Raw genomic sequence first — 9,732 nt, 5'->3', positions numbered from 1 at the left:
AGAGAGAGAGACAGAGAGACAGAGAGAGAGAGAGACAGAGAGAGAGACAGAGAGAGAGACAGAGAGAGAGACAGAGAGAATCTCTTTTTCTTTTCTTCCCTGTCTTCCCAGGTAGCTTATTTGCGCGGCTGCAACTCCTCTGCTGCTGCGGCCGCGGCGGCGGCGATTTGCTGCTGCTGCTGCTGCTATCTGGGCTTTCTCCACCTCCTCCGTGAATGAACAAATGCTGCCACTGTCTCAGTCGCAGCCGCTGCTGTTGCCTCTTGCTGCCTCCGTTACTGCTGCTTATCCGGAAAGGCCTGCCGTGTGGGGCAAAGACCCGCCCAGTCAACCTTCTTATAGGCGATCTAGGGGCGGGTCTCCAGGACTAGGAGGCGGTGCAGCGCCACCCCACTTGCCTATAAGGAGCTGTACACCGCCCGAGTGCTGATTCCAGCCCTCCTAGCAAGGAGGTGGATTCCGCTGCCAGTAGATCTCCACAGCGCTTGTTGCTGCAGTTCGGTTGGGGTTTGCACCTTTAAGGAGTGGGGGAAGAGGAAGAAGAGGAAGAAGGACGAACAGCAGTTGCAGCAGAAGCAGCAGTAGCCCGAGGAGGAGGGCAAGGAGGAGGAGGAGAGGCAAGACCCCCAGTGACCATTTTGGTCTTGTGTGGCTGGGCTCGGGATGGAGTGAACAAGCTAGTGACTGGAAGAGGGGGGGTGGGTCGGGGTGGGTGGGGGGAACACTGTGCAGAGGCTAGAGAGAAAAAAACGAAGCTCGACTGGTCCCTGCGAAATTCGGGATTAAATTGGGAGAGACCGCTTGAGGGAAATGGATTCTGTACCCTCACTGGCCAGCATTTTGACTTTACTATTCTCCGTCTTGTGGCATATAGGATCTACAGCTACAAACTGTAAGTAACCAGAGTCGGGGAAAGGAGCTGGGAGCTGGGGCACGGACACTTAGCCACCTTCCGTATATATCTTATTTTTTGCTTCTTCTTATTCGGTTAGGAGAAAAGCTGCCAATAGGTGTGGATCTCTTCTAAAAGTTAGCTATGTTTAGATTCACCAGTTTTGCCAGGTCCCTTGTCTTTAAATCCTAAAATTCAAAGTTCTAAGGAAACTGAAGGTCTTTGCTCTTATCCTGCAGCTAAGTCTATCCTCCCAGTTCCTTCCCTAGATGGGAACCTTTCCTCTGACCCGGCTTCTCCAGAGAACAGCGCTTGGCTCAGACTGTATGACACTTGGGCTTGCTAGCATTAGAGAGATTCTCTGAACCACCTCTCGCAGTGACAGTGGCTGATTTCTGAATGCAGCTCAGATTTGCAGAATGCTCAGAACACTACAATACATGGCTTTTTAAAAAATCCCCATCCCTCCCTTTCCACCACCACCAACAGACAGACTCCTTTTGGGGTCTCTAACAGACACCCTCTTTAACAATGATTTGATTATATCCCTGGTAGGAGAGACATTGCAGGATACGTGAGCTGCACAATCAATTGCTAGCCCCATTTTGGAGGTAGAGATTTGACACCCCCCCCCAATATTTTTGACAACACATTCATGATCAGCCAACAAATGTACATGCCAGAAATCAAAGCCTAACCTCATCAGTGCAGAAGGTTTGGTGTAATGACAATGAGGGTTGGACACCCAGAAATCCCGGCCACCTGCACTGTGCTTGTTTTGTATTTAAAGAACCCAGTTTGTCAAACTTGAATGAATTGTCAGTCCCCTCAGAAGCTGAAGACCAACTACTTAGCTCCCTTTCTAGGAAGGGGAATATGGAGTTCAAATGCTCTGGAATCCCTGAAATGAAGGAGAACACAAGCCATCTCTGAGCTTTCAGAAGATGATCTTACAGTATTTTCCAAAGTTCTCACCCCCCCCCTCCAATGTTTGTGCAGGATTTCTTATAATGGCATGGTTGTAATCATGCATGCATGCATGTTGAAGTGGGTGGAGGGGTATTACGACCAAAGTAACCCCTTCTTCCTCTCTCACTGCCCTTGGTGCAGTAGGGCACCAATTACAGATGTAGTCATGACAAGACACACATCTAGAAAGAACAGAATCAGGCATAGTTTAAATAGCTGAGAGAACCCCAGACAACACCATTGCTTTTATCACTAGTCAGAAGTTCAGAACATTAGAAATCCAGAAGGCATATTCACAAGTCCTTATAAAGATTTTATTGAAGTTTGCAAGCTAAGAAGGAATTGTTAGAGGCCAGTCTCTCTAATAGGAAGACTCCAGATGCCCCTGGAATAAAAATTAGGTCAGAAAATAGGTAGGGACAGAATAGCATCTGCTGAAGCTTTGCCTACGTGTGTGTTTGTGTGTTTATGAAATTGATCCCATGGTGCCTTAGAAAAAGAATCTCTTCTGGCTGAAATTGGTGTGAGGAAGTTAAGTACTGAGGTAGTTTTTCTATCTCTTAGAACACTAGAGGTCAGTATTGTCTTAATGATGCAAAGGTGTGGTGTCAAAAGTAGCTGAGTTTTCCATATATCATATTTTTCTGTATGAAGAAACTGACTACTTTGAATGCAGGATCAAAGTGAGAATGAGAGAGGGGAGTGTTTTCAAGAAGTTACTCCAATGGTAGCAGATGTTTTGTATGAGAGAGTTTTTAATGTACAGAAAAGATATTAAAAAAAAGACAAAAATTATTTGAATTATGAATCATGTTTTAATATGCATAAACTCTAATCGGCATGAATTTAAGACTGAGATTTGTCATTACTAATGCAGCAATAAAGTAATTTCAAACATTTAAAAGCAAACTTTGCACTAAATGAGTTTTACTATTTCATCAGTGACAATTTAATTTCCCTGTTTCCAATCAACATTTCTATTTAATACACACATACAGCTTCCTAAACATTTGTGAATCGGGATTAAGGCATAATGAGCAATCTTATTATTATAACGTACAGCATTTATTTATTCACTAAGAAAATACTTACTCACAATGAATTAATCATGTACATATTTGTCAGTGGTTTTCAGGAGTTTTGATGTAGAGCCTATGAGATTGGTGATCCATTGGCCCCAATTCCTCTGTGTTCTTGGGTGCACACATCATCTTCTTGAAATGTAGAGAGTAATAGCTTAATATGTATTTATAGTCATTTACCACCAGCATAGTGAGGTATTTAGAAACACAAGGTGGAATGTTATAATTCTAGAGTTGAAAAGAAACTTAGGCCAAGAATCTACCTGAAGTACAAATCTTAACCATAGTGTCTCCAACAAAGTGGTCACCCTTATAGTTTCTGCTTGAACATTTCCAGTTATAGTGATCTAAATATTTAGCAAGGTAGTCCATTGCAGTTTTTGAGAGAATGAGATATTATAAAGGTCTTCCTTAAAAAAGAGGAAATCTGCCAAAATTGATTTTCATCTGGAATGAAATCAGAATGGAAAGCCTACTAAAGATTTTTGAAGGAATTTTACCCCAGTCACATCTGTTTTTTTTTTCTACATGTCAAAATGATATTTCAAATCCCTTGTGACAAAATATTATGAATTGTTCCACCAAGGGTCTTCATTTCTGATAATAAAAGAGACTTAGTTTGGATAAATACTCTCTTATCTTTGATGCTCTTCTTATGCCTATACATAAAAAAGAAACTATTTAAAACTCAAGTCAAAATTCACTTGCCTATTCCTTAAAATAAATCTGGCCATTCTTTCTCAGTCATGGGTTTTATACATGTGTAACTAAGAAAAATTCAAATAAATCATGTTGAACTAGAAAACTTTATTGAGGGTATATTTGGAGACATTTACAGAGATCACAACAAAAACATTTCTAGTTTTTTTATGATATTAAGTAACTATAAAGCATGCCTTTTGAAGTTTCCCTAAGGATATGAGTTAATTTTCCAAATGTCATGATAATTGCCCAAAAGTTGATAGAAAATCATTTTAACCAACAATTCTGAATCTGTGACATCATGAAGTAAGCTAAAGCCAAAGAAAATCCAAAGTTAAAAGAGCTAGAGTTGTATTCCTACTTCTGCCACAATTGAGCTGTAAGAATATGGTCTGGTTATGTAATAGCTTTACCCTTCAATCCATTAAGGTACTAACCAGAATTTCATAAATTCTCTAAGAAAACCAGTAGCTAATCACTTTTAATTCAGAAAGAAAATTTTAAATAATACTTTCCATAGAAATACCATCTACTGTCACAATTACATCTAACTTAGCAAATGCAAAAAAAGTGAATGGTAAAAAGAATGGCGAGATTGGATGGATTTTAAACATAAATATAAAGTCATTTGCCTGATTATTATCTTTAATTTATCTTAGTCTTCTGAAAAGCTAAAGACTGTTCATATACATTGAATTACATTTACTGGGCAGAGAGAAAGGAGATACTAAGAAGGCACCTAGCCTTGTCTTTTAGGAGAAGGAAGGACTCCACTTTAGATATTTTGAAGAAACCAATGTGGATAACAATTTTAAACCTTAAAGTATAGAAATCCACAAGACCTCTGAATAGCAAGTACCATTGGAAAACAAAAACAAAATTCCTGGAGAGTACAGAGATCATCATTTTAGCACTCTCTAAGTTCTTCATGTATCTTCACATGACATTTAAAGACCAACATAAATGAAGTCAGTGAGTAAATGTTTAAATTCATTTGAAACCATTTTTCCCATGGTGAGATGGACTTAAATGGCTACAATAGTATAAACTTCCACTTGCATCCCAATAGAAAACTAAGCAAGATGAAAACAATTATTATACTGTTAAGAATTATGAGAACATTACTCTCCATGAATATAGATTTAAATGATTTAGCATATCTGTCCCTTTGAAGAATGATCACTAATCTGCTTGTCTTTTGCCCATAATTCTATGACCAACCTTGATATATGTGTATGTGTATGCATGTATGTGTGTAGACATACCTATATTTGTATATGAACATGCGCATACATATATGAATGTACACATGCACACGTCTTTGTATGTACACATATGTGCATGTATGTGTGCATACACATATTCTATCATTGTAGTTTTTATTTGTCTATGCTCAGTATCCAAACTCTTTCTGTTAAAACATGGGAGCCTAACTAAATTGTGATCTGTTGTAATATAGGTTTGGATTCATTTAGATCTTATCTAAAAAGGTTTATTTACTGGGGGATCTCATTATAGCATAAGCATAACTTTGTCCCAACAGCTGCTCCTAAATTCTGGAGCTGACAGGAGAATCCAGTGTAGATATTTAAAGTGAAGGATGGCATTCCATCATATATAGAATGCCAAAATATGGACTCTGAGGTAATGAGATTGGGTTTTCATTCTCATTCTGGAATTAACTTTGTGTGGGACATTGGGCAAGTCATTTTCCCTCCCTAAACATCATTATTTTTTTTTTGCCATAAAATGAAGGGTGGTGCCCTTGCCATATAAGGTTCCTTCCAGCTACAGACTCATTTTAAATTTAGATTCTGTACTTTGTGTGTCAGTCCTAATGGCTTCAATTTGACAACAGATTCTAAGAGAAAGAGCCTTCCTATTTCTAAGTCTTTTTATAAACAAAAGTCCCTGTAATCCTGCTGGCGGCAGAGTCTTATTTTATACAAAATAATGATTATTATCTGTAGTGGCCTTAAAATGTACTTAGAGGTCAGCTATTAATAATACCTTATATCTATATAGTGGAAAAAGCAATAGACTTGGAGTCAGAACTCTGGAAGACATCATTTACTAGAAATTTGACCCTGACCATCACTTAGCCTCAATTTCCCTATGTGTAAAATATCCATAAAAATTCTTTCTATACCAGCCTTTTGTGGTTGTTTAGTATAAGGGATCATGTAAAGGTGAGCTTCTGTTGTTATTTTTATCATAAGAGTTGCTATATTTAAAATATAAAGGAACCGAAGTACAACTATTTCACCTATACTCATAGAAATTAAGGAATTGCTTATGAAATATAGGCATGCCCAAACTCTGCTTTCATAACTTTCCTCTTGTGAGAGCATGCTTGACTTCTTATTTATGTGTTTAAAGGCCATTTGCTACTAAAAGAGAAATCCTTTTCAACCAATGGACCTCAGTGCCAAGTTTGAGCTAATTTTATTAACTTGCTTTATGAAATTTTAATGAGCATTTACTATGTAGCCTGGAAAATATAGTGGAACTTTGCTAGAGACATAGTTTGTTATGCTGCCCTAGTCAGTGTGAGGTAGCACTGTTTTAAATCCTGTCCCATGGGGCTTAGTTAACAATATCCCCTAAGAACCTTCTTATGAAATAGTCCTCGGTCAAGAACCCCAGGGATGATATATAGAGCTTCAGTATCCTACTTTAAAACATTTCTGAAATGGGACTCAAATGGCAGTGCTATATGTAGATGGGTAGCCTTTTTGGTCATGCACAAAGTTCTTGGGATATACCTTTACATAATTCAAGGTAGAAAACAGCAGCCAGGTTCCTTAAGACAGAGTGAGATACAAACCCTGAGTTCACTGAAGGAAACACTATGTATTTTCAAATGTTTCTATGACTGCCTCCATTCATTTTGACAAATGAGGGCTATAGATGTGAGCAAAGATGCTCTGTTTTCTGAAATGAAGTTCTCCGGGAATACCAAACTACTGTATTCTCAGTACACTGTAATTCATATTTGCATGGCATTGTATAGCATATGCTGTCTAGATCCATCATCCTGATGGATCCTGCAGTCCCTAAATTATGCTGGGTTTTTTGTCAGTAAAGTGAAGACTAGTCATTAAGGAATGTGTAATTAAGCCTGAACATCCCCATTCTGATCCCTCTGCTGGAAAGTAAGTCAGAGCATCATTACCAGGATCAGGGGCATGGTTGGTGGAGACAGTAACATAAAAAGATGGGGGTGCCATGTTGAGTTTCTATCATTGATAATTGATTTGCTGGCATCAGTTTGGTGTCTCTATATTTCTAATTGCTTTTGTGCATATTCTTGAGGGTTGATTAATGCCATCTGTTCACTGGATCATCTGAATTGATTGAGTTTTAAGAGATGACAACAGTAATGCAGAAGCTAGAAAGAAAGCGAAGGGAAATGCCAAAACATTGTTCATGATGTACATTATTTTTAACTACCCACCCTTGGAAGCAGTAAAATCCCTCAGAAGACACTCCAAGGCAGATACCAGTCGAAGGAAATTTTCCTGATGGACAGATGTTATGTAGGTGTTAGTCCTAAGGCATTATTCTCTAAATGTGCATGTGAGTGCGTGTGTGTGGAGAGAGAGCCTGCAATAATGCTCTCCCTCTCCCTTTCCCTGTACTTCCTTTCCTTCATCCTTTCCTCCTTCTCTTCCTATGTCTCTCTCCTCTGTCTTCCTCCCTCCCTCCCATCCCTACTCCCATTTTCCTTTCCTTTTCCTCTCTCCCTTTCCTTTCTTTTTCTCCCTTTAACTTCCCCCACCCACTCTCATGAAGATATTACACATTTTGCTTGAGTTTGGCAAATGATTTCTTCTTGATCTAATGGTTATATTAATGATATGAGAGCAAAATAGGACTAGTGTAAAGTCTATCTGATTAAAATGCTGAATTGATGGACCCACATGGATAGATGAAATAAAAAATTAATTCCTCCAGGACATTGGATCACCAAAGTTGGCCTTATGCATGGGTGAAGTGGGCTCCATAATATGTTTTGTTTTGTTTTTTATGACTAAGAAAGAACACCAGGAAGGGGGGGTGGGGCGCAGTCAAGATGTCAGAGTAGAAGCAGGACTTCCCCACAACTCTGGCTTCCACCTTCCCCAATCTATGTAAAAAGGGGACTCTAAACAAACTTTGGAGCTGCAGAACCCACAAAATGCCACGGAGAAGCTAATCTCCCGCTGAGGACAGCCCGGCAGGCCTGCAGGAATCGGCCAGCTAAGGGCTTTGGGAGCGGAGCCCAGCCCCATGCTGAGGCTTTAGCCCCAGGGCGGGCCTGACCAGCCACTGGCCAGAGGGACTCCAGATCAGCAGCAGCTGTGGTCATTTCCAGATTTATCAACACATAGATGCAAAGGACAAAGTGAGAGGTCAGTGTAGTCTGGACTTTCAGACCCAGTAAGTGGGAGTGCTTGGCTTTTGCCCCCAGGGCGAGAAACCGCTGAGACGCCAGCACAGCCTGCCAGTGCCACGTGGTGGCTTCAGCTCCTGGCCTGCACAGTGTAGCGGGACCCAGCACCAGTCTGAGGGGTAATCGCTCTTGCTTTAACCTTCTTGGATCTGGATTGCAGCCTAGGGTGGAGGTCCTGTGGTGTGTGTCCAGCCTGCCAGAGTGTGTGGAGACCTCAGAGAGGGCACCCATCTAATACTTCCGGCAGCTGAGAAAACCCCAATATTTGGGAAGAAAGCTCCCCTGTCTGGTGGCAGAGTCCTACTGTGGTAAAAAGCCCAGGGGTCAAGTGACTGAGGGGCAACATGACCAGGCAAAGGAAACAAAACAGACAAAGAAGATTCCAATATTTGACTCCTATTTTTGGGGACAAAAAGGGGCAAAGCATGGAACAGGAGGAAGAAGATGAAGTCAGAACACGCGCACCAAAAGCTTCAAAGGAAAATATGAGCTGGTTACAGGCCATAGAGGACCTTAAGAAACAGATCAGAGAAATGGAGGAAAAATTGGGAAGAGAAATGAGAACAATGCAAGAAAATTATGAAATGAGAGTCAACAGCCTGACTGAGGAAAATTATACCTTAAAAAATAGACTAACTCAAATGGCAAAAGAGGCTCAAAAAGGCAATGAGGAGAAGAATGCCTTAAAAAGCCAAATTTGCCAGATGGAAAAAGAATCTCAAAAGCTCACTGAGGAGAATCATTGCCTCAGAATTAGATTGGAGCAAATGGAAGCTAATGACTTTATGAGAAATCAAGATTCTATTAAACAGATCCAAACAAATGAAATAATAGAAGGCAAAGTGAAATACCTCATGGGAAAAACCACTGATCTGGAAAATAGATCTAGGAGAGATAACTTAAAAATTATTGGACTACCTGAAAGCCATGATCAAAGTAAGAACCTAGAAATCATCCTCCAGAAAGTTCTCAAAGAAAATTGCCCTGATGTTTTAGAACCAGAGGGCAAAATAGAGGTTGAAAGAATCCACTGATCACCTCCTGAAAAAGATACCAAAAAGAAAACTCCTAGGAATATTTTAGCCAGGCTCTGGAATTCCCAGATTGAGGAGAGAATGTTACAAGCAGCCAGGAAGAAACAATTTGAATATTGTGGGAACACAATCAGGATAACCCAGGATATGGCAGCTTCTACACTGAGGGATCGAAGGGCTTGGAATGTGATATTCTGGAGGCAAAGGAGCTGGGATTAAAAGCAAGAGTCACCTACCCATCAAAACTGAGTATCATGTTTCAGGGAAAAATATGGTCATTCAGTGGAATAGAGGACTTTCAAGCATTCTTGCTGAAAAAAACAGAGTTGTATAGAATATCTGACATTCAGATACAAGAAGCAAAAGAAGCATGAGAAGGTAAACAGGGAAAAGAAATCATAAGGAACTTATCAAAGTTGAACTATTAACATTCCTACATGGAAAAACAATAATTGTAACTTATGAAACTTTTCTCAGTAGTTGAAGGGCATAGAAATATATATGGTCACCTCCTTTCCTTTGAATGGTACTTGAGCAGCAGATGGTGCTGCATATATTTTTGGAATCAATGTCAAGTACCATTCAAAGGAAAGGAGGTGACCATATATATTTCTATGC

General features: G+C 39.9%; 1 protein-coding gene across 1 annotated transcript in view; it reads left to right on the top strand.

Annotated features, from left to right (window-relative positions):
* The first annotated feature begins 427 nt into the window (after positions 1 to 427).
* CNTNAP5 (contactin associated protein family member 5) overlaps positions 428 to 9,732 on the top strand; it is a 934,370-nt gene continuing 925,065 nt past the window's right edge. Inside the window, exon 1 of the mRNA XM_069066887.1 lies at positions 428 to 892. Coding sequence (XP_068922988.1) covers positions 811 to 892 — 82 coding nt within the window. The 5' untranslated portion in view covers positions 428 to 810. The remainder of the gene's footprint in view (positions 893 to 9,732) is intronic.

Source organism: Petaurus breviceps, unplaced genomic scaffold (genome assembly GCF_028583685.1).
Source record: "Petaurus breviceps papuanus isolate PSGF00001 unplaced genomic scaffold, PetGlider_PUasm1.0 90731, whole genome shotgun sequence".
NCBI classification, from domain to species: Eukaryota; Metazoa; Chordata; class Mammalia; order Diprotodontia; family Petauridae; genus Petaurus; species Petaurus breviceps.
The sequence above is the reverse complement of the archived record's forward strand: the minus strand, read 5'-3'. Positions and strand labels throughout refer to the sequence as shown.